Genomic DNA, 27263 nt, shown 5'->3' on the forward strand with positions numbered 1-27263 from the left:
ATCGCCTTTTAGTCTTTGTATAGTGCCCTTTAATCAAACGAACGTAATATTCGTAGCCGACGTAATATTTTTTTATTATATGGGTATTTATTGTACCTACAACATACAAGTTAATGGGGTTTATAAGGAATTTGTTTGCCTATAATACTCCCTGCGCCATCAGCTGTGTTATACCTCACTGTGGCAGTTCAATTACCGGGCACACGCCGATTAGGGAGGAGTTATGAACGGAACAGGGAGGGTCTTTCTCCCGAACAGAGCCTGCACGGCGGATCCCGCCTAATCCCCCGGTCTGTAGGTATATGATAATATTACATTATATTTCGGTACATGGAAACTCGTGCTTTACAAAAAAAAAAAAACACTTTGGAACCACTAAAACGCGTTCACCGCTTTGTCGTTGGATCGAGTCGACGATGTAAGCTACATATATATATATATATATTTAAATAACATTACCGTCATTATGGGTTTATTATATACCTATGTGGTGTTCGAATCAACCTATATCTATGTCTCTCTGCCTACCAATTGCGTGTGCAAAAAAAATGGAAAATGTACGTGGGCGTGATATATAATATTACTATGCGTACTATTAAAAATTAAACCGTGCAACGAGGGAAAAGACGTTAACACGAAATCGTCCGTGTGTGCGGTATAAATGGCGAACAAAACAAACGAAATGTACGCGGTTCCGTATACCACCAGCAACGGTGGCGACTCGTGTGCGAACGTCGCCCTCGGCGCATATATAGTAGTCATAACACGCTACCCGATTTTCCTGTGGTGTCCCACCGGATGTTCTTTTGTGTCCCGGCAACACGCGGCGGGCGCGGCGGCATCAGCAGCAGCGGCAGCAGCAGCCTCATCCCCCCCTCGTCACTCTACCTCCACCTATAAATAAATAGTATATATATATATATATGTATATATAGGTTCACTACGGTTTTGTGTACGACGAAGGAGAAGAAAAAAAACTTATTAAAAAAAAAAAAAAGAAGAAAAGAAATTACGTGCGGATGACTCAATGGACTGTGTCGGCGGCGACGGTCCTATCCGATTTCATCGGTGCGCAGAGAATCCGAAACCGATCATTAGGCTCCGGCGGATCGTGACCCCTCCGCCTGGTCGTGAACGGTGGGGCGAGGGGGGGGTGCGTACCGGTGCTAAACGCGCGCGCGGCATCGAATCCAAATAAGCTGATTAAGCAAACATAGGTGAAGGTACCTATATAGGTAGGCATTCAAAGATTTTTATATAGGTACGATATCCGCGTATATATAATCTGCCTTGTATGCAGGTACGACACGCCGTAGGGATTTTCGCGTCGATGTCCCTAACCCCCCCCCCCCCCCCCCCCCCCCAGCCCATACCGACCGGCTAGACGTAAGCTAGGCACGTATACAGTGTGTTTAGCAACGCTGCTGACATACAAATATTTCCTGATATCCGTTATAATAATGTAATACCTGTATATCAATAGATATATTACACCTATAGGTCTCACCGGAAGAACCGCGAAAAACATCTCATCTCCAGACACGGCGGTTTCGCTGATGTGCGGTAAATTGTTTTTAAGCCGTTTAATGGATTGTATGTATTATACTCTGTAGCCTGTAGTCTGCACCTTGCAAAAAACTTTACGTATTTACGTATACTATACAATTTTATTTTGATCATAAATCTAAACTCATGGTGTGATTTTTCGACCACACAAATCCGCTATTTCGAGACAAAATTGATTATTCAATTAAAATGTACTTCCGACTACGGTCTTCGCCATTCTTTTCTAATTTATTTATCGATACAAGATTATTATATTATGAACTCAATGGGACAACACCCGCGAGTATCTACTCACTACTCGAAATAATATTTAAGTGATCTTCGATTTATTTGTTTCGCACTGCAGGAGGCTGAAATATTTATACTATATATACGTTGCCCGGCGGCTTCTGCAGATACGAGACATCCTGTATATAGTGTATAATATTATGAACGGGGGCGGTAAACAATAATATAAAATACAACGCACTGATAAAAAATAATAAATAATAATAATAACAATAATAATATAATAATAATAATACTATACGTGTGTGTCATATATATGTAGTCAGGAAGGTCTATTATTATACCATACATAATATATACGTGTGTGTGTGTGTGTACTGTGTGTGTATTTGGGCGTTCTGTAAACGCGCGCATGCGTCCATTATATACCTGCAGTGATTCGGAGACGACAGAGTAATAAATCGCGTGTATACTATGTTTTACCTTTTTTCCCCGTTCCTTTCTCCGTCCTCGAGATTTCATTTTTTTTTTTTTTCGTTTTTCCTGTGTGTGACGCCGTACGCCGACGATTTACAATATCATACTATATACATAGGACACAGGTATACATATAATATCATAGGTAAGATGTATAATAGTATATATATTGTATACGACTATACGGCGAGTATAATAATATATATACCTACGAGGGGACCGGACGGCAATAAAAAGAACTGCACGTACTCGCGATAATTTTTCTACGTACGAACAAAAAAATTATAACTACAGCAACGGTTTTCACCGCCATCGTGTGTATTGTAGGTACACATGTTTTTATTATAATATAATATATTGTAGGTCGTGTGTCGCGTATATGCTCGTATTATTATTATAAATTTTACCGTGTGCGGCATATATATAGTGCAGTCAACGATCCCTCTGGCCGTTGGCGTTTACATATTATTATTATTATTATTATTATTATTATACGGAAGAAAAAAAATTTAGCTCACACGTGGTATGCTGCAGTATGCACGTATACGTTCGACGTACATACATTTATATTGCACACTGCAGTCTCGTAGATTACAGTTTCGACGTCGTCTTCGTCTACTGTCCGTGTGACAATTAAACGAATCACATCGTGCGATCACCACGTGCGAATATTATTTTAATGTGATTTGTTGTATACTTATACACACAACACATGTAGCGGAAGTTTCGTATACCTCCTTAAAAATGCTTATCATATAAGGTACGTCACGTCTGCCATCTATAAAATAATTCGAAATATTATATTACATGCGCCCGTGATGAAGTAGAATTTACATTCAAAGACTAGTGCTCCGTGTCGAAAGAAAATAAGACGTTATTACACATGTATGATACATATAAGTATTTTCGGAAGTGAGTAATAGGATGGAAATATGCAGGTATGCCTAGGTATAGATTGTCGGATTGAATTCACTAAATCACAGTGCCAAGAGTGTATTTGGGGAGCGAAGTAGGTTAGGTCCTCTAAAATCTAGATTTAAGTGCTCAAAGTCAAAACGCATACTAAAACTTTTTTTTGTTTACATGACAGAGTATAATAGAAATAAAGCAGAATGAGTAATAGAATGATGATTCAACTGTATTAATAAATCGGCGAAAAGTGGGATTGAACTGCAGTATACTTTATTACAAATTATTTTAGTATTTCAAACAGACAATATTATATACAATTAATAAACTATTTTACAAAATACCGTGTTTTGAAATTGTGCACAAGATGAGAGTGTTTTTAACATTCAGCAAAAATAATATTAGTCTGGCATCTGAGATAATATAGTTCATAGTTTTTATGTAAATATAATCAACAAAAGTATTAAGTAAACATACAGGCAAAATGAATTGTTTTTTTTAACTTAATGAAGCAATTTTATTTGACTACAAGTTAATCGTTTATTCCAACACTATAAAATGTTTGGCCCACACAAATATTATGGAAAAAACAGTTATTAGTTATAACTTATAAGTTAAATAGCAGTATAGGTAGGTAAGTATTTACATCCTCAAAACAACTCAAATCATAATTTAAATTTATAATCATTTATCCTAACACTAGATTTCGCGAACTTAAACATATATGTATATGTATATAATATGTATCATTATGTGTAATATGTATACAATATACATTGTAATATTCTAACCTATATATAATATTATTACACATCCAATAATCCACGTGCGTGTCCGCCCTGCAGGTTTCCATTCATACACGCACATAGGTACACGCTCACGTACCTTATACGCATTACATTATAATATTGTTATATTATCGTCAAAGCGACGTAACACATAAAAAACGGACACCCATTGATTTTGAGTAGTGTACCTATAATATATGATATTACATGCGTTGCATGGTCGTTTTCAGAGTTCCCATATTTGTAGAATGTGTGCACGCGCATAATATTATTAAATAGGTAGTTATTATGTTATCGTAGTATAGGCAGGTATATCGTGAGAATGTGAGATACACACGTTTCATTTCATTCATAAAACGCGTTGTATAGAATATCGCGTATACTCGAACGCATTGGTACGGCGAAAGTATAGAAATAATATCAGTTATTCTTCGGCGATGAGTAATATCAATGTAACGCACATATATTTGAATCATATACACGATTCCGGAAACACCTGTTTCGCACAGATTTTGAAATACTTTTTTAATGACACATAAATACATAATAATATAATATGCAGGATATAGTTACATAGACTTCTATAGGTTCTATGCTGCAGCGGAGTACACATTATATTTTATGGCCTATGCTATAATAGGCTATAGAGATATCATAACTTTTGCCTCGTGATTTTTTTTATGTATATATATAACATGGTATTATTAAATTATAATGTAACAATATAATATGTATAGGTATTGATTGATAATTTTTTATCGTAAAAAAATTTTTTTTAAACAAAAAATATTTTGTGGGTCTGTTATAATCTATGATATATTAGTGTAAAATGCTTGGAAATTGTTCATGTCTTATCAGTTAATTGTAAAATGTAATACATAATAGACACAAAGATTATGTTAGTTACAAATGTTAAAAACTAAACCACGCAATGGATATATAAATATATGATTATTAAAAATGGCTTATATTTGAAGTATTAGGTAGTAGTAACTTGTAGTGAAGACATAAATATTTTCCCAAATTTTACTTTCTTATTAAAATATTATTACTTTTACCGTCCAACAGAGTTACACCAGCAAAGTTATTTTTAAGCTTGATAAGATTAAAATACTATTTGAGTAATTTTTATAAAAGAAATGAATACCTATTTGCTTAATTTGTTTCTATACCTAATAAAATACTCTTATGTTTTAAATACCGTTTGATGATACACAATGAAACAAGATGCGTTTGAATGGTTCGGTATTTAACTATTATGTCAATACATCGGGATATCAAACTGTAGATGTCGGTATTTAAATTTTTTTTCAAATATTAAATACTTTTAGTTACTTTTTCAAAATATATAAATATTAGTAAAGTGTATAATACACATGGAAATCACCACTTTTATAGTTTTATATAACAAAAGAAAAGTTTTAAAAATATAAAAATAATACTACCTATGTGAGTACTGAGTTTATAAGACTATAGGCATAGAAACTATACAGGTAATAATAGGTACTACAACAGTAATAATTTCGGACTCATGAAGTCTTATTGTTGTATGTGGAGTACTACAGAGTGATGAACCTTTATTTTACATAAACAGTAGGTAGCTAGGGAACGTAAAAACAATACCACGCCGTTGTAATATACGTCGTCTATACATGATACGTGAATACGTCTAGTATATATATATATGTATTAACTTAACCTATATAAATATAATATGCAATAATACTGTAATAAATAAAAGGCATTGACATCTTTGCCATGCATATATATAATATATATACATATATATTATTATGTTTTATATTAGTAAATAATAATACGTATAAAGTATACGCAGGCAATGCAGTCGGCAGTCGCGATACAGACTATTATTGTATTATACAGTGTGTCTCTGAAGTACCACGGCTCGTCCTAGGTACCTATATACTAGTTACTAGCTACTATATTATACACACCCACCTCAGCTCACGCTTAAAAACTTTCACAACCATTCATATTTTAGTTACTTTAATGGGAATTACCAACCCAACGCGTTACAATATTCACACAATTTAAGTTTGATTTTAAAGCAAAATTTGAAAAAACATATATTTTAAGTTTATAGGTAAACCGAAAAAAAAAAAATTAAAATCGTTATAAACAGCTCTTCAAATGCAGTACACCCGTTTTCAAAATTATAATTATTTATTAGAAAAGGGTACTATTAATACGGCGAGACACCCTGTACATAAATATTAAATGTATGATGACATAATATTATATTTAATATTATTCTGTAAACTAAGGTAGGTGCATAATTATGGACACAGGGAGGGTAATATTATATTAAAATACATAATATATTACATTTATATAGAATCATTTAATAAGTGCGCACAACGTTATATAGGACCACTGAAAAGTATAGATTTGTGTATAATGTGTAATATTTATATTATATGCACCAATATGTACCATCGAGTTTGTGGCAACGGTGACGAGCGAGAAGCTAGTCGTCGTGCCGCGCGTTACATAGCTATAATACCGTACCTATATTACCAACGTGCAATGCGCGATTGGGGGAGTCCGTTATGCTTCACGGTCCGGATACCACGGACCAAAGAGAGATGACGCTGAACCGTGTATACATCTATTATTATCGTTATTACTATTATTATTATTATTATTATTATTATTATATATATATTTAATAATATATAGGTACTATATAGGTAGTATAGACAGTATACGTAATAACATTATATATATATAGTTTTTTTTTTTTTTTGTTTCCACTCCCGTAGTTGCATCGTCACATCGTCGGCGGCTATCCATCGTAACGTACTAACGTTGTGAATGAAATAGAAATAATATAATATAATAATACATTTATATTTCGTATGTACCTATATAATACATGTACGCACAGCGTAAACCCGACTATAAAATCACACTGCCCACGTAAAACGGACGAAAAAAAAGTAAAACGACCGACGGATAAACGAGAAGGAAAAAAAACCTCAAGTCGAATATTCCGTCCCGTGCGTTTTGAATTCGACAATCCATAAAGTGCGTCTTGCTCGATCTCTCTCGCTCTTCGTCTCCATCCCTCTCTAGGCCGGGAAAAAAAAAGAACACAATGCTTCGGTGACGGCGTTGTGTCATATATTATTATATATTATAATATGTACCTTTCTTTACTATAAAGTACTATAAAGTAGGTATATACAGCCATACAGGTATAGGTAATAAGTATATAACCACTGTTGCAGTATTGCAGCACGCCAGCCGCCCGGCATAATGAAATTATAAAGAAAGAATAACGATAATGACCCTTAATAGCAGTTGTTCATTACGCGACAAAAACGTGTATTATTCGAAATCACACAAATAGATATTCACATACCTTCATATACATACGGACACGCATCGCAAAACACAGTTTCGTTTTTACGATAATTAAAAGATAACACAACAACAAAAAAGCTAGATTATATAGATATGATGGAATATAATGTATTATACTAGTCCGTAAATAGAAATTGTTTTAAATACACGTATGCGACGTATGTTAGATTAAAATCATTAATAATGTTATTATTAATTTTACTGAAAAAAGATTAAGGGCCGTATTCTTAGTCGAATGATTATTGCTTAAGCTAAGCTCATGACTCCAATGAAATTCATAAACGAGACCTGGGCTTGAGAAAATAAAAATTATTACTTAAATTAAGGTTGGTCGAGACTTACCTTAAGTATTGCTTTTATTTATTATAACACATTTTTATTTTTTAAACTATCAAAATTAGTTTAAGCAATACCTATTTATTTTTAAGGATCGATTATATTATACTTATAGCATATACCTACTATACGGCCCTAAATGTTTAGTATCAATTAAAACAAGATTGAATACATATATAGTTTAATATTTTCATAGTTCAGATCCAATAATGCAAGACTTCCAGTATGACATAATCTCGAAAGATTCAGGTAGGTGGTATTGCGGTAATAATAAATAGTGATATATTATACCGTAACTCTCCCAGACGTGCACGAACATGCTAATACGGACTTATTATTGGTTTCATATTATATTAATATATATATATGTATATTGCATAAAGTCTGTTGACTATTGTAAAACCACGATTTAAGATATACAGGTTACTCAACTACAATCAACACCATATAGAAATTGTATTATTGGTCTCGAGAACGATGCGCACAGTCAAATGCGATAAGCCAAAAATCAGATGTTCAGCTTACTTTTAGGAACTAGAAAGAATCACAACTATTTCAGTGCATTTAATTATATTATGTATGAATTAAATATATTTATATATATTATATAATGAAAATCTACTTTATTTAACTAAATTTTCAGAGTCAGTAATCGAATATAAACACTGGGAATCGAAATATATGATCTGCCGAGTAGCCTGTATAGTGTATATCTTATAAATCGTGTGTACATTGTAAAACACACAGGACCCAAGGTAATCCATGTAGATTATCGGTAAATATAATTTAGAAACCACTATGGATTCGTTTTACATCATTCTATGGTTAGGTTTGAAAATACATCACACATTTACACACGTCCAATAGCTAATATAGATATATACATATTATATTTTAGTTCCAGTCAGTCAACCGATTGATTAGCGCAGTATAACTGAAAATCTATGAGCTTCCCTGTAAATTATTTATTTCCATTGATATTTTAATTTACATATGGTTATATTTTTCGTTTTTTTTTTTTCATGATACAACAGTTATTAACGGGTCACTTGTGAGTTGAGTACTTGAGTCCGATATATGGTAAGAGCGATGATCAGAGTCATGTGTATAGTATATCAATTATAAATATTAAAATATATAGTTCATATATCTATATAAGTATGTCGTGTATATAATAATAACATAATAATATACGTAGACAAAATTAAAAAAACATTTCGTTCAGTTTGAAGAGCCTGCGTTAGAAGATTGAATTCAACTATTTATATAATTTTATTATTCTGTTGATGGAGTAGTGCTATATATGTATACTATAGCTAATGCTATAATATATACAAATTAAATAAAAACATTACAAACGAAACATTTTTTCATGCATACATTTTTTCAAACTACGATAACTTTTGCAATGTTATAGATATTAAAAGTATTCTGACTGTGGTGGGTGTAGTTACAGCAGCCAAAAAATAAGTAAATTATAATTTTAGTTGGAATTTGGATAATTATTACATTAGTCTATAATTGATCCTTATCAAAGCGTAATACATACGCTCATGCAGAAAATAATATACTGCTATGTATTCCCTTATGGCCTATGTTATTTATAGTCATATAGATCCATTTATACAAACAAATGTATAATACCGCTGTGACATTTTACAAGAATAAAAATATCAAAAATGTTTAGTTATATAGCTGGATAAGTGGATAACCCTGTTTCGTTCAGTATAAATTTTATCATATGATACATTATTTTGCATTTAGAAAAAAAAATATATATTGCAAATTTGAATATTAAACGAACAACGAAACCTTTTTTTAATAGGTATAATATGGCAGTGCGTGTTGTATAATGAAATTATAGAGAAAGAATAACGATAATGGCCCACAGTTAAGTACATATAGTTTTTCATTACTTGACAAAAACGTGCATTATTCGAAATCACACGAAAACGGAATACGTACCTATACACAGTAGACACGGACACGCATCGCAAAACAGGATCTCATTTTTACGATGATGGTAAAAAATAACAAAAAAAAGCTAGATAATAGCTGATGTAGGCAGGGGAGTGTGCTAGGTTTTTCGAACATTCCAGAACCTAACAATTTCTTTGGATCCTTTTTTCCAATAATATATAAATATATTATTTTATGATTAAGTTATTATCATCCATATTACTTGATAGTTAATACTGAATACAGTAGGTAGTGATATTTTTGTATATGTTTGCTTGGAAAATTGATTAATTTAATGATTCACTAAAATTTGATGTACAACTGGGCAGCTGAATTCTAATTAAGGGATCATTAGTGATTGTTTTTGTTTATACAACTCGTTGCAAAAAAATTAATTCATTTAAAATTATGGTCTTTGAGTATATTTAAAAATTCCAAAAATCAGAATTTGAATAAATTAATTATTAAAAGAAAAAATGGGGGTGAGCAACGAGCATGTTTGGTGAACCACCCTGTATATTTTTATATAAGATACAATATATTATTTAAATTATAATAATGTAATTTTTTAATAATAATTTATACCTGATTTATTGTAATATGTGAAAACTAGTCGTAGTCATATTATCTAATATCTTTTTTTTACCAAATTTTCATAAACAAAGAGAAGTAGAATATATTAACATTTAAAAACGTATACGTACCTATACAATTTAAAACTTAATATCGATTATTACTTGTTATTTATATTAATTAATAATCATTATTTAATTTATGATATCATAAGTTTCATAAATGTTATGATTTATGAATGTTAATGTGTCTAATAATAGATACTTGTTCTAGAATATTTTACATTACAATTTTATATGACAGGGCCTGGTACAAATGTCCCTGTGGTCTTGCTCTAGGGTCGCCACTGTATAATAAATAGCTTTTTTTAGGTATATTTTATGATTTCCAACTATGGTGCAAAAATAAACGTAAGTATACCAAATATATTTGGTTAAGACTTTCTGGGTGTTATCAATGGATAACTTCCCAACCTTAATATTCGCTGTCATTTTATATTCTCTTCTTTTTTTATCAAATCTAATTATTGTACCAAAAAAATTGTATAGATTGTAGATGTATTAAATAATAATAAAAAAAAAAGACTTTAAAACACTTAGAACCGTTTTTTATTAAATTTCATTTTTCTATAAAACTTACCAAATAGGTTTTACACATTAATAAATATTATACGTAAATTTATTGTTATTTTCTCTCGATTTTTCTATTTATTTTATAATATGATAAAATTTAAATTAAATTAAATGTGTAATAAGTAGCTAGGTAATTACTAATATATGATAATATAATTATAATACATATAATACATTTGTAAAGGAGAATGAAAACAGAATCTTGGAAAGTTTACATTATGAATAGTAAGGATTATAAAATATATGTCATATTATAACACCCGACAATTGGAATACATGTAGTAAACCAGTAGGTATACCTAATATATAGACCGTGTTATTAAAACTACTCATTAATTTCATCTGGTGCAGCATATTTAACTCATTGCGACCAACCAGAACGAGTATAAATGTATAATTGTCAATTGATTCACCGTGTACTGTGATCAAAATCGAAAATTCCTTGAAGCTCTAAGTTGTTACGCGTACGCACTATATAAGCTCATTATACGAACCAGTTATAAAATTATGTTAAAGTACCTAAAAAAATGTATGCTTGAATGCTTCTGAAGAAATCAACAAAAATCTACAGTATCAGCAGTCTAGTAATAGGTTAAGTTAGGTTCAAGGTTGTTATCAATTAAAAATAATAGCTGATGTTGTTCGTGTGCGGTGTGTCAGTGAATGTGTACAATATAATATTTATATATGTTTCAACTTTGACATTGTAGACCACGTGCGTCAGTCGGTTGGCTAATTTATTTTGGTGGTCCAAAGGTTATAATATATATTATAGTGTTGTCGAAACACGTATGGTGTCACCCCTTGTTTATATATACGCACGCCCGCTCAAACACATAAATATATATTATGTATAGGAATATTACGGTATCCTCTTACTGCCATATGGCACATACAGGCTTGTTGCGAGTTTATAAGTAATATTATGTCTTATATAGTCATATATATATATATATATATATATATATAGCCATATAGGTGCACAATCTACTCGATTTCTTATATACAACCTTAGTATACATTATAATATTGTATTATGTTCGCAGGAGTTACATCTTGCAGCCATATCCTATTGGGCTATAATTACACAAACACACACGTTTGTTGTACTCATTATTAGATACGCTGCAGCAGTGCGTATAGTGTGTAATGTTTATACCTACAATTATTTCTATTTAACAATGCGTAACCCACACAATTACCGATTTTTAGTGTAATCGATATGTACACGTTTAAGTGGCTATACAATATTATACACAACGTATATTGTTTATATAAAAACTCAACAGTATTTTATTAAAGTAGATGCTTGAGCAAATTATTATTTTTGTTTATATCTTAGCCGTGCACGCGCAGGTAATTTGGCTGACCAGTGCACCAGTGCTTTGTACTTTGTTTGAAAATTTGCAAGCAACACCTGTAACTATTTTTTTTTTAATAGATAGTTAGGTACAATTTACTTTTGATCCATAGTAAATCATATCAATTATGTTTAAAGACTAAATTTATTTCTGTTTTATGTAGATGAAAGAAACTGATCGTAAAAACATTGTATTTGAAAACAATAAAATACCAATCAACTCGAAAAGTATAAGTACACAAATGCTAGATAGGTGAAAGAATGCTAGAATTGTGTAAGGATTTTAACGAAGGATCTTATAAAATTCTATACTTTTCATAAGTTTAGTCACATTTTTATTATACTTCCCTGATTTGGTACATTGATAATATCACCCAAAATTAAAATTTATCTTCTTAAAATAACTTTTTAAGATATATAAAATATAAATATCCAATTGATAGAATTCCTCATTCAGTCATTCGGGATACAATAATAGGTAGATTCTTGTGTAACTTTTTTAAAAGAATTTTTTATTTGGTTTACGGATTTTTAAACCAAACAGCCTGCACAACTGTCGCCTATACAGTATACTATTGTAATATATCATACAGTCACAGATCCACGTGGCCTGTAATCCCATTCATCGACATTCCTCGCACTGAACAATACATGGGCACATTAAAACATCTAGTTTCTATACCTCACCATAAAAAAGTGACCTTTACGATTTTTCATTAGATTTGTAAGCCGGGGATTTTCGTTTCATAAAAAAACTCTTATGTATTTCGCACTGCAGGTATCCAATGCTTATATTATATTTATATAGTTATTGTAGTTACACCGGAAATCGGAATATGACCGGAAAGAACAACTACTTTTAACAAATACCTGTACATTTAACGACGTAAGGTTCTCAAATATATTTATGATTTACAAGATATAAATATACGTATACGTAAGGAAAAATTTATTCGCTAAGAAAATCGGAGCATGAAAATATAAGGTAAACTATAATATAGTCTATGGCCAAATACAAGATGTTGAATAAAACAAAACCTCTGGTGAAAATACACGGCTTTTATGTTATAATATAGATAAAGTATGTAATTTTACCGTAAATTCTAAGTCTTACTAGTTAATGTTATATGCTAGAGAATTTAAAATTTACTAATCTGTAATCACACTCTGTTGAATCTATAAAAGTAGTTTTTCTCGTTTTTTACTGTATTGTTTTATATATTATTCTGCTGAGCGCCAAAGCGAGGCAAATGTCAAGTAATCATTAAAAAAAAAAAAATTAAAATATAACCTAACAATGATAAAATAAATTGTAAAAGCCGCGCTTATAAATACCAAGATAATTTTTTAACTAGATAATTGTGATACATTTTATTTGTTAAATAAAATATATACATTAGATAATACATATTAGACTACCGTCTACCATACAATATAATAAAATTAATTGTATGAACAAGTTTATTATATTTATTTGTTATGTTTAAAAAGTATAAAAATATATGCAGCTTTAAATGTATTTAAAAATTAAAATTATTTGATTTTTAAATTATTAAAATTGATTTTAATTGTATAATTTGCTATATGTAATCACTAATCACTAATCAGTAATCATAAACCAAAATAAGTTAAGATTTTTTGTGGTTTTCGATTAACGTGTAATTCAGATTTTACTATTACGATTCTTACGTTCTAGCTGCCGGATGTACAAAACGTTTTAAGTTGAAGCCCAGAAAGAAATTAATATTTCTGGTCAACTTTGTATTCTAGCTTTGTATATAGGTACCTATCTAAATACCTAAACCAGGAAGTCCTATAATGTATTAACTAATAAAACCTTATAATATTGGTTATATAGTGGTTATAATATTATGCTTTTAGTTTTTACGGTTTTACGTTACAATATTTTAATTTAATAATTCAATATATTTATATAGTATTATAGTAGTAAGAATAGAACATATTATAATTTTTCAATTCATAGTTTATTATCATATCCCCCACGTGTTGTTTATGTGAAGATATATAATACCTATGTATTATACAATATGCATCATAAGTATTTTAGGTATATAATATATGACACTCAATGGACAATGATTAACAAGCACAAACCTCGTTAATACGATTTATGATTACGGGTAATTGACTTTTTCTATATATATATATATATATATATACACATAATATTATATATTATTCAGTATGTTTGAATTCTGACGTTAATTGAATTACATTAAACTAATATTATGATGTCTGCAGTCTGCTAAACATCATCACATTTTTTAGATACAATGAATGCTTACACGATATGTAGGTGGTAATTAGAAATAACTGCAGTTGTCGTGTCGAATAAATGTGCGAGAGAACGCTTACGGATTATACTTATGGGCTACGGCGAAGGTGAATCTTGTGTACATATTGCATTTAATATTATTTAATACTAAATTCGGTAATTCTTTAAACAATTGAGGGACACACAGAGAATGACAGAGTTGGAGAATAAGAGAGTTAGTCGTGGAAACATGTTTATATTTTATATAACTACTAACTGACTAATAATATTTAGTATTTACAAAAAAAGCGTCACGGGTAAGACACGATTGTGCGAGGTTATTTTTTTTTACTTACGTATTATATACTATGCCTTGTCATAAATACGATTATACGTACATTAATCATATTCAATAAGTCGTTAAATTACCAAGTTATTACTTACACATAAAAATTAATGAAGAAAAAAACCCCAAGCTTTATTATAATGATATGTAACTTTATAAAAAAAAACCATACAAATGCATTTTCCATCATGCAGTATTGTCGTAGAAAATAATTATAATTTAAAATTACATGCGTCTGTTATAGAATAATATTTAGTAGGTATAACCGTGTAGATTAAAATATGCTAGCTCGGTTCAACGAAACGAGGAGTAGATAAACGGACGGAGTTCCTAATTTATCCACTAGGTATAATGATTATTGGTTAGTAATAATATGCTTTATGCAATTTATATTTTATGCTATAGTGCATTGTGCATAAATATAAATTACAATAGGAATAAAATATAAATAGATACATATTATAGTATTATATTATATATATTATATTAATATAGTAAGCTATAATATACTTACGACCTACTTATATTGTCTATGATAATTTTACATTCATACTACGGATGTCACTATGTCGGTGTCACTGATATTGAATCTATAAGATCTAAATAATATATATATTTTTCTACGATTTTTTTGTAAAAAAATTGTTTAAGGTTTTAAAAAAAAGTTTTTTTCTAAATGTCCGTAATATTTTTTTTACCGCGTGTTTAATATTGAAATTTAAATAGCATAATATATTATTATTAATGCATATAATATCATATATTATACAATGCACAATAGTACTTACTAGAATCAACACTTAAAATAAGTAATATCTATAAATACCCAAACTACAAATTTTGAAATATTCAAGCGGTCTTATACGCACCCATAAGACCATATACACGTTATAAAGTATTTGTTATGCTCTAATCCACCGACAAATGTATTTATATTTCATATATATGCTGTGCAGTAATAATTTATTCTTTAAGGAATAGTATTTCCATCGTATAATATGTATTCTTTATACATGCTTCGTGTATTTAAAAAACTAGTTTTAAATACTGAATAACCAAGTATAATAATATTATAAGATATAAATTATCCTATAAAAGTCGGTAGTATAAACAATCATATTATTATTACGTTTAATTTACTTTCCGTGTAGCCATGTAGGCAATTTATCACTATACCTACAACCTACCTACTATTTAAAATATTTATTATACCAACAGAATAAACACAAGTTATTACTTACTTTTATGCCATTTAATTCATTTTTTACAATAGTGATGAATGTTTTTTCATGAATCATAATTATTTCTAAATGTTTTATTTTATAGTAAGGAGTTAAAAAAATAAATATTTTTATTTATCTCTGAAATATGGAAGATGATCTTATTTTTATTTTTTTAATATTTATGAAATTTTCGCATCAAATATATGAACATTGAACATTAAAATTTTAAATACTAGGTAGTGTTATTAGAATGCTATTGGCTCACAATAGTCACAAACTCACAAGTAATGACACATAGTTATAGTGTTACAGGCTAAAACGTATTATATAGTGAGGAATTTAGCAATAAGTGACGAATAATCGTTCTTTTGTGTAATAATAATCTGTTGTGAAAGCAGCATATCAATGAAACTATTATTGGCTTAAGGATACTTTAATAAAAAAAACTTTATATTATTATAGCAACGCTTAACATTACATTATTAAATTAAACTACCAACTCGAGTTTCAGTACTACAAGCATTTTAATATTTGTATGCAGTTTAGCAGTTATGACTGTGTGACGGATTACTATAAATGTAAGTACATTTAAATGTTTAATAATTTTTAAAAATCTGTTTATAAAATGTGGCGTATCACACTATCACATACGTCATACGATATGATATTGAATGCACAAATTTACGGTATATTATATTAGATATACAACAAATAATTCCTATCAAATAGCCAAATAATAAATTAAATATTAGTTTCACCTTTTACACACAGTGAAATAACACTAAATTACCTTATCATTATGTAGACAACATTCCTAATATATAACACATTTAAGAGTATTTACCCTTTTGTTTGTTACTGCTTGTAAGTTACATCCACGCAAGCAGCAAATATTTGAGAGGATTAAAAACGAGAATTTAAAGACTTTATTCAGTTACTAATATTTTCAATCAAAATTATATAATAATAGATTATAATAATAAACTGGCAAATCCACTGCTGGATAATATTAAATATTACATAATATATAGACTGTAGAGTGTACAGTATAACAGTATAATATAAGTATAACGAGCAATGACTACAACGTTTGAATAAAAATATTTAAATTATGTGATTATTGTTAATATTACTTATAGATATGAATTCTATTATAATAATAATTAAGAACTATTTCAACTATATGAACACAATGAACTAAAAAAAATAAAGAAAGTGATATGTTACGGATACGGCGTGTTTTTCAAGTACTCAATATTTAATAATATGATAGTTAGGTATTTATGTATACCAATGGCTATGCCATATGGTACATCTATGTAGTATGTATTCATAATACAGGTAGGTTGGTATATTCTTACTCTATGGTTGGTATACTGTATAGTCGTATAAAGATGAGAAAACCATACAAAATAGAATGTTTATAAATATAGCGAATTATATTTGTGGATAAATTTAAATGTATATAGAACTGCGTTGACCAAAGGTGGTGTCCTCAGGGGGTAGACAATTGAACCCCTTCCTCGATTTGTTCAACCTATTCTTATAGGTAGGGACTTTTGTTGTCTTACAGTAGTTGTAGGTATACCGTATAGTGTATACGCAATACGCATAATATGTATACTGTATAGGTATTATACTATTATATTGAGGTCGCCCTCGTCCCTAGAAAATAGACAAAAGTTAATAAATATTTATATGCATAATATATAAAAAATTATCATGTTTTATGTTTACATATACTTTATTCATAATTTAATATAATTAGTAAATAGAAATAATATAACTATAATGTCTATTAATATATTTACCGACCTACTTTATTTATACTTAATTTATAATAAATTGATTGTTAATTTTTCTAAAATAATATTTCTTAATTTATTACTCATTTAAGTATATAAACTAATTATACTTCTACCTTTATAATTATACTATTTATCTATATTATAACATGTATACTCTGAAATATTTATACTTTTATCTAAATTATTTATGTATTCTACCTTACCGCCTTACCGTACTTATACCATATTTGTAATAATATGTAAAATTGCCGTTTCGGCGTTTAATAAACAATAATAATAATATAAAGTAATATGTATACTAGGCCTTAGCCCATTTCCTACAAAATATAAATTAATATTGATCTTGACAATTTTCCTTCAATAAGGAACTAAGAATATTCGTAAGCGGAGCTGGTGACGAGACTTACAAAAAATAAATACACGTAGGTATACAACTACACAAGGCTATATCGTTTTGCCGGAATGTCGTCGCAATATACTATAGTAATACTATTTATTATTAATTAGCGGTAGCGGATTATCATACGAAAACTACCATACGAGTGCGGTTATCAAATTGAGCGAGTTCGCCCAACCACCAAGCTTACAATAATAAAATTATTGTCGCGGTTTTAGAACTCACCGACATTTTCCATAATCGCGTTGAGGACATAGCCACCAAATCAGCAGTAGTATCATAATGCATCAAAATTCAAGATTTCCAGCCTTCCAGGCATACGGTTTTTTGTCTCGCGCAATAATAATATATTTCATCGAATCTAGGAAAAAAAAAATCCCAAAAGCAGCTATACCTAACCGTACTGTTGGGTACATCTGTCAAAAATAATAATAAAAATATATAGGTACAATTTGAATGATAATTATTAAGTTATTTTTATTTTTATTTTTTTATTAGGGTTAAGGTTTCGATTACTAAGGTCATTAGCCTGCGGTGGTACTGTGGGGGAGGGTACTGAAGATTTGTTTACATGTGTGTGTTTGTTTTTGCAGAAGTTTTGATTTGGGCACCCGTAGGTATCTGCCAGGGGTGGTCGGGGAATGGTGGTCTCTCTCCAGATTCCAGACAGATGTCTGCCCGGAGAGAAGTGCCTTCCGTGACCGAGGTTCGAACCGACGCCTTAAGGCCCGTATCACAATATTTGATCTCAGGTTAAACCGCGGAATTCGGCCGATAAAATCAGCGGGTTAAGCGTAATCGAAGTGTAATCGACTAATGTAATACGGGCCCTAAGCTCCGTCCCCCTATTATATTATTTTAATATTGATATGTGATAAATAGGTACATATTATACTATATGGTATTGCTACATAAATATTTATTTATTTATTTATAAACGGATAGGTAGGTATACCCTTTGGTAATAAAAATTAAAAGTACAGTAAGTTGAATCTCAATTTGACAAATATTATACTGAAATTAAATAGTACCTATTATATTAAAATGAGTTAATATTTTTAAAATTAATCGTATTCCTGTTTATGAATCTTAACATCTTAAATGATTTTTTTAACTAAAGTATTAATATGTAATAAACGACAATTATCAATTTTATTATTAAAAGTAATAACTAATAATATTACCTACACGAAAAAAACTAAAAAGTGGTAACACCGCAATTATTTATATTTAGTGGGAGGTAATTTCGACGATTACATAAGTAACAAATTTGTTTAGATTTTACTGTAAAATAAAGTATTATTTCAATATTTAATAGTCAATCCATATTATACAGCCCACCCCAAAAATCATTTCTATATACGCCACTGGAGTGAATTAACTTCTTATAAAATTTAAAGTTAAGATTATTATCTAGGCAGTATCATAGGCTTTATATTATATTTTAATTTTAACTCGCGAATTATGAGTATTGTATGATGTACAAATGATATATAAGTATTTGCTTTGGGGATTTTGGATTTTATTTCCGGGGATTTTTTTTCTGATTACCATTTTATCGAGCTCGAGGGATGTCCCTTCCTATTAATTGGCCTTGGGATACTTCTGCCGGTTAAGAAGCCAATATTTGACGGGTAAAGAGAAACGACGAAATATTTTCGCTATTCCTCTGGATACCAAACAAAAAGAAACAATATAATGGCAATATATGTTAAAATATTTTATGGCTGCAGTCGGTATAGTCTGCATTATTCGGTTGATCAAAATTCAAGTCTCAAGATACCTAAAAAAAAATCCACCCCACATAAGGATACCTACACAAGCCATGCGTCATTGTAAAATTAGGATTTTATGTTAGCGCCACAAATGGGATTTTCACGTATTTACCAAATCTAATCTAATTATCGTGTTTTACCCTTCAATATATACCACTCAAGTCATTCGTTCTGTAATTTTATTTAAAGACACAATATGTGAATTCCAATTCATATACATTCTCGTTTTAATTAAAATAAAACCCTCGCGACCCACATTAAAAATATGACCCTTGTTGTCTTTAGATTACGTGACAGCTAATAAAATATAAATAAATGCCTATGGTTCTGTCATACTATTGAAACTTGAAGGTTAAAAAGGGCTGTTACCAATAGTGTCTGACGCAGCCATTGGTTAAACGAATAAAGATTAAGGCCAATGTAATTTTGTACACAAAAATACACTCTCATGAGTCGGGAATAATGACACTGTTCTGTGGAATCAACTACATTTGATAATTTATTTTTTAACTTATAGAGGGTAATATTCTACAGGCCACATCGAACTCTGATTTTTAATATTTCAATCTCAAACTTTGTAATATGTCTTCAAAAATAATACAATTTTATGCATTTTTTTAATGAATTTTATTATACTATTGTTTTAAATTAAATAAAATAAAAATCGGAGTTCGATGCGGCTTGTAGGAAGTCTTCTTATTTCAAATGAATAATAGTTATCAAAATCCAACAATTCTACAGTGCCTGAGAATTATTCTCGTGAAGTCATTTTTTTTCGATATAATACACTCCATGTCTTTATCACCCCCCCCCCCCCCCCCCTAAATAGGTATCGGGTAGTAGATTAGTGGAAAAGTATAATAATTAAGGTGGCAGCAAATAAAACATAAAATCAAATTTTATAGAACTGCGGAAAATTTGAAAAACTGGCACCGCGAGCTTCTTAAAGAGTGCTACTGCTAACTATGCAGACTTGGACATAATCGATCCAGGTAAAGAATGTGTGGTTGAATTTGTCGGGGCTGCAAGGGCTGCAGGTATGTCGGATGACGATAACAATATGGAGAAACGCATGTGTTTTGAAGAAAAACAATAATAATTTTCGAGAACCGTTTGGAAAAATGTCAATCGACGCGACGACGACGTTGATATTAGTAAGGCGGCTTACCGTCGGACCGGCACGTCTTTTCACGGGATAAACACACAATAATTATATGGTAGGCGCAGGTATATTTTACCATATTGTATATAATTTACGTGTTCAATGATAATATTATTATATACATGTTATATAAGATTATTCGAGTTGAATATATATATATGACCGCGGACAACGAGGTATGTCAAACGTGCGGAGATCACGTTTAACGATTCCATACACACGCACAATACCAATATAATAATATAATAATATATAATACGATTTCGTGTCTGAGAATATATTATTATTATTATTATAATACAATACGAGAACGCGTTAAAGATTTATAAATCTGCAGCGTACGGGCGTGAAACGATAAAATATATATTATAATAATATGTAATATAGTATTTTCCGTCACCCTCTCGGACTCGAAAACTATTTTTGCTGCAGCCCCCGCGGTGGCGGTGCACGTTCCGAACCGATTTCTTGTGAATGGGGACCATAATGCGTCGTCATTGCCGTCGGTCCGTGCACAAAAACGCGTACGCCGTCGCGGGGATTTCGTGGCTTTATGTGCACACGAATCGTAAGGGTTTGGGGGAGGTGAGAAAGAACGTAAACACATGGTGGAATGCGTTGGTCGTCCGAGGACAAAATAATGTATAATGGAAAAAAGTGTAAATTGTCGGCACGATAACACTGCAGCAGGGTGATGTAGTATAATAATAATGGGTGTGTGTGGTGTGTGTGTGTGTGTGTGTGTGTGTGTGTGTGTGTGTGTGTGCGGGCGCGCGGGTATTGTCGTACATGCCAGAGTGCGGTGCGAAAGATGTATAAAAATACAGACGAAATAGTTATTACTGCAACGCGCGAAGGTCCTCTTCTTCTTCTTCTTCTTCTTCCACCTCATTGTCGTCGTCGTCGTCGTCGTCGTCATACTTAACCTATTATATTACGACGGTCCGATGTGTGTGTGTGTGTGCGTGTGTGCGAGTGTGTGCGGTCTGCGGGGTAATAAGAAAGAGAGACGGAGCTGTTGGATCAGACGAGAGAACGGTCGAGGGTCGCGGCCCGGAGACCCTTCGCGCGTCAAATAGACCGTACACGCACGCACGGGTGGCAGTGGTGATGGCGGTGGTGTTAGTGGTGGTGGTGGGTGGTTGCGGCGCAGTTGAGAGAAAAAAAGGTTTATTGTACTCGTTATATACCTATGCACATGCACGCATAGTATTTTTAGACCGGTTGAATGGGCGACAAGAACGTCACGATAAAATGCCAACGACCAGCATCCGGTATAGCATAGGTATATAAACACCACCGTGCGTTACGGAGGGCTCGGGAACGCAACCGGAAGTGGGAGGTATTTATTTATTAATTTTTTTTCCTTTCTTCCACATATTCTTTGGCGTTTTCCCGTCACCGCCGCCACTGGCACTGCAGAGGTCGGTCTCTAATATAATAATAACAAATATAATAATGTTGACGGAGAGTTGTATACAATCATTGTGTGGAAAACGAGCGTTAAAAAAAAAAAAAACAAAACAACGAAAAATTACTAGACGATTTCCACAAACGTTTCGTTATTTCATAAGCGTGCTCGCAGGTGAGGGTAGCAACTCCATGTAATACTATACGACTAAATGAAACAGGCGACAGCAGACTCCCCTCTTTAAATTATATATTCTCGATTGAGCTCCCTTTAAAAATGTAATGAGAAATGTACCCACTCGGTAGACATATTATAACTTCAATATACGTTAATCTTTCCAAGGACAATTATTCTAATAAAAAAAAAAGTAGGTAATAACAGAGCATAAAATGTATTTTTAATTCAAAACTAGTCAATGCGTGTGCAGTCTACACGCACATGGGAAAAAAAAAACTATAAAATAGACACTAAACTAGTACACTCGTCAATCGTTATTGCCGTTGAAGTTTAGATATGCGCCTACCTAACCTTAAATACAAATAATTTAGTTTACTCGATTGAGCGAAGTGGCTCATATGGATATCCGTATATTTCCAGGTGGCCTGACGTTCTTGACAATTTTATGACCGAGTGAGATTATGTTATATACACATTATACTATATTATACAATAGTAGTGGAGTTGTGTAGTCACAATAAGTACTTATATAGTTATATATACTACTCGATTATAAGGACTGTCGGTCTATGTGCATTAATAAACTATTTTGAACTTGGAAGAACTTCTCACATTAAACATCTCACTCGACAAAATCAATACATAGGTATTCAAAAATCTTTGTAAATTATTATAATACATTAGAAATAAGTATTTATTTTATAATTGATTTACACAAACATACAATTTAATAAATATAATTGTAATGATATGGGGAGATAATGTTCATCGTCATACTGCAATCTTCGATCATAATTCATAAGACTACCTAGCTATGCTGCAGTACTTACATCAGGTCTAGGTGCTGCATGGGTCACTGTAATATATATGTTACATTTGAATGCAATGATATTATATCATTGTTTGGGTACGAATAACGATTCTGAGGGAAGACGGTCTATAATATAATCAGCCGATAATAATATATTAAAAATATTATAATATTACTAGCTATATAGTAATGACGGGAAAGTAATATCAAATATAAGGATTTAGGGAATTACCCGTTAGCGCCAAAAAAAATTAATATTATTATTATTTATTTTACCTATGTAAAATACAATTTTAAATTTTTTTAAATATTATTTTGTATTAACTATTCGACTATATTGACGTTCACGCGTTCTACACAATACATATTTTTTTTTTTTTTTTTTTTAATTGATCTTGAGCCCGGCAGCTGAGGCCATTAGCTATTTTTAGTTTTACTGTAGGTTATTAAGTCGGTAGGGGGAGGAACACGTGTGTGTTGGGTTTGGCAGAATTTTTGATTGGGCACCCGTAGGTATCTGCCATGCCCGGGTGGGGGATGGCGACACTTGTTCTCCGGACACCGTGACTTGTCCGAAGAAAAATGCCGCCCCTGGCCTGGGAATCGAACTCGGGTCGACTGCGTCGCAGCCGACGCCTTAGTCCGCTCGGCCACTCCGTCCCCCCAATACATATTATATTATTATTATTTACAATTCTTGTATGGTTTATATAACTGTAATAAACTGCCCATGTCGTATCCGCCGGTGTAATGCGTTATTTTATGATTTATTCAGCAGTTTTCGTCGCCTTTAGTGTTTGATGGCTTAAATATTTCTTGGAACACATTATAATTATCCGTGTAACGTTTATACTGCAGGTCTTCGGTCATTATACTCTGTATAATCGACTAACGAGTATTTTTAATTTAAAATATATATTTAAACGATTTTTTAGTCGTTAAATCTGTAACAATTGATTATAACTCGAAAAAAATGAAACAATATTTTTTTGTTCACATCAAAATATGTTTATTAATTATAAAACAAAAATAATACGAAAATGTATAAACAATAATTTTCAAAAAAATTAGCACCTTGGCTATAAATATAATATTTCACATAATATTATGTTCATGATAATAAAAGGAAAAAAAATCAAAATTTACAATAATATGTGAACAATTTAACAATTTGAGATAATTTAATGAAATTGAAAGAAAAAAAATTCGACGGACAGGATACACAATAAACAAGGGGGGTAGGATGCGAGATGGCGAATTGGTGCGGAAATGCAGTGTTGCTGGCCACTGGTCGCCTCTGCACGTTCTCTTCCGACCTGTCCCGCGGGTTGACGAGTGTCGCTGGCGCGTTTGCTCGGACGCTTGACGACCTTGCCCAGCCGGCGAGGCCAGACCGAGACGGCCGCGGGAGCGACCACGGTTGACTGCGACGGACGGCGGCTGGTGCGCGACGACTCGGCCGACGGACGGCGAAGACCAAGACGCGGAGCGAGCGAAGTAAGATTTTGTGCTGCGGAACCGGTGGGGACGAGCGAAGCGGCCGATGTGGGATTACCGCTGGGCGAAAAGGCGAGAGTCAGCGGACCACAGCGCGAACCTTGACTCTCGGTAATTTTTGCCGTGCCGTTGTCCCTTCGGCCACGTCTTCGTTCCGCCACCGCCACGGTGAAGTCGCACGCCACCAGACCCTGTGAAACAGTTTCCGCTGACGTCCGCTGACGTCCCCGTGCTCCTAGCTCGCCAATCTCCATATATCACTCACCCCGTGCCGAAGTCTCCACCGCTGCCGTCGTACCGAGTCGATGTACTGTCGGGGCGGAATCGTTGCCCGCGCCGGTACCTCTACTTTAGCCGCCGTGTCGTCACCGTCTTCCGTCGCTACCGCTCCACGTGACCGTAACTGCAGCCGGGCGCTCGCCAAGACGCCAGAGGGTCCCGCGCGTCAACGACGACCGAGCGCGCTACGCCAGCGAACCCGTCGCGCCGCGGGTGGTCGGAGAACATGCGCGGGTGACTTACCGCCGGGCACCGTCCGTGCTCTTTCTCGCATCCTCCCCTCCATTCCATTTTGGCCAAGGGGCGAGCGACGGACGGTTTCTCATCGGCAGCAGCACAGACCGCGGAAAAAGCGTCTGACAACTTTCCACCTCGCGTACGAGGTGGATCGCAGTTTCCGGGTGCTGCCGCCAGGTCCAGCCAACCGACCAGCTCACCAAAACTATTCTTTACAGCTATATCCCTGGCCGGCTCGATGTTCTCATCCAACACGTCTCCTGGACGCAAAACGTCGTCGAGCGGTCTGCCCTCGGGAGTCGGAGTGGGATCGACAGGCCCCGACTCCGAGGACGGCGCGTCCCCACACGACGACGTACTGCTCGCCAGCAAAACGGAATGGTCCTCTTCTGCTTCTAATACTTTCGAATCGTCGCCTTCCTGGTGGACCGTGTTGTTGTCGTCGAGCGTCGCTGTCTCTGGGATCGGAGCAAGCTCCGACTCTGCTGCAGACGACAGCGCGTCGCCGCTCGGCAATCCATCACTGTGCAAGGAGACAAGACTCCTCGACGTTTTCGTCGATCTTCATTCTATCTGCGCCTCCGAGAATCGGATTTTGTCCTTCAGGCTCCGACTCCGGGGTCTGATCGTCGCCACTTGCAGTAGTTGCGCCCGTATCAATGGCAGACAGAAGAAGAGTAACTATAAACGCACGAGGTATTCGTCGCTTTCGTCAGCGTAAGCGGCTCCCATTATGTTGACTACAATATTTCTTCTAAGATTTCGAGTAATTTGACGTTTACCGCGTTGCGGTCGATGTTATAATAGTTAGTTACCATCTTTTATTTTTTGAGCGAAGATAATATGTACGTGTACGTTAGGATTTAATTGAGAATTAGAATGAGCTAAATACAATTAATATTCTAATGCAGAGACCAATCTCCGAGAAAATCTCTCAGACGACGTGTGTTATACCTACTAATAGCCGGCTAGTATGTTTATCTTTCTCGTCGGCCCGCAGCATCAGAAGAATTTCAAGCGCGTTAATTTTTCTAAAGACCATTATTATTAGGTGGGTATTGATATAATATTATATTATACCTAATATTTTAACGAGGATAGTTTCTGGTATTACGATTTGCATATTTACTCTGTGACTCGATTTGTACTTTTAGGTGATCTTTTATGTATGTTATGGGCAAAGTAGGAAATTCGGCATTGTCCAATAATTATATTTGGGCGCTGTAGGTTAAATATTGAATGTATTAAAAATCATATATTAAACATCTTACCGAGTAGGTATACTCAAATAAACATGAAAAAAACTTGAAATAGATGCTTCAAATATTAGTTGCCCATTAATAGTTTTTAAATCTATTATCCAATATGGTACCTCCTACTGAAGAATTAATATTTTTAACTAAAAGTGGTTTGACATGAATGAGATGATTATGGCCCCTGCAAATGTGCCATTTTTAAGGAGTTGTGTTTAGGCAATTATTTCGTTCCTGCGATTCCTGATCGTCTATGTGTGTGTAGTAAATAATCATTAGTGGTGTATACTCCCCAACCAACATTCTCGAACCACATCAATTTACACTTCATTGTCATTTCTTATCTGGTTTATAGTCGCACGCACACACGTGCACAAGTCATTTAAAGTCATAAGAA

At 32.8% G+C, this 27263-nt stretch overlaps 1 protein-coding gene across 1 annotated transcript; it reads left to right on the forward strand.

The window, feature by feature from the left end:
- Positions 1–16613: 16613 nt before the first annotated feature.
- On the forward strand, positions 16614–26569 carry LOC132942369 (uncharacterized). The gene is made up of 2 exons (XM_061010688.1): positions 16614–16637; positions 25832–26569. Exon 2 carries the CDS (start codon positions 25852–25854, stop codon positions 26332–26334), a length of 483 nt encoding a protein of 160 aa, XP_060866671.1. The 5' UTR covers positions 16614–16637; positions 25832–25851; the 3' UTR covers positions 26335–26569.
- The last annotated feature ends 694 nt before the right edge of the window (positions 26570–27263 follow it).

This window comes from Metopolophium dirhodum, chromosome 4, assembly GCF_019925205.1.
Source record: "Metopolophium dirhodum isolate CAU chromosome 4, ASM1992520v1, whole genome shotgun sequence".
NCBI lineage: Eukaryota > Metazoa > Arthropoda > Insecta > Hemiptera > Aphididae > Metopolophium > Metopolophium dirhodum.

What these genes read in the sequence shown, in the direction of transcription:
- LOC132942369 (XM_061010688.1), top strand. Translation starts at nt 25,852, where the DNA reads ATGTTCTCATCCAACACGTCTCCTGGACGCAAAACGTCGTCGAGCGGT.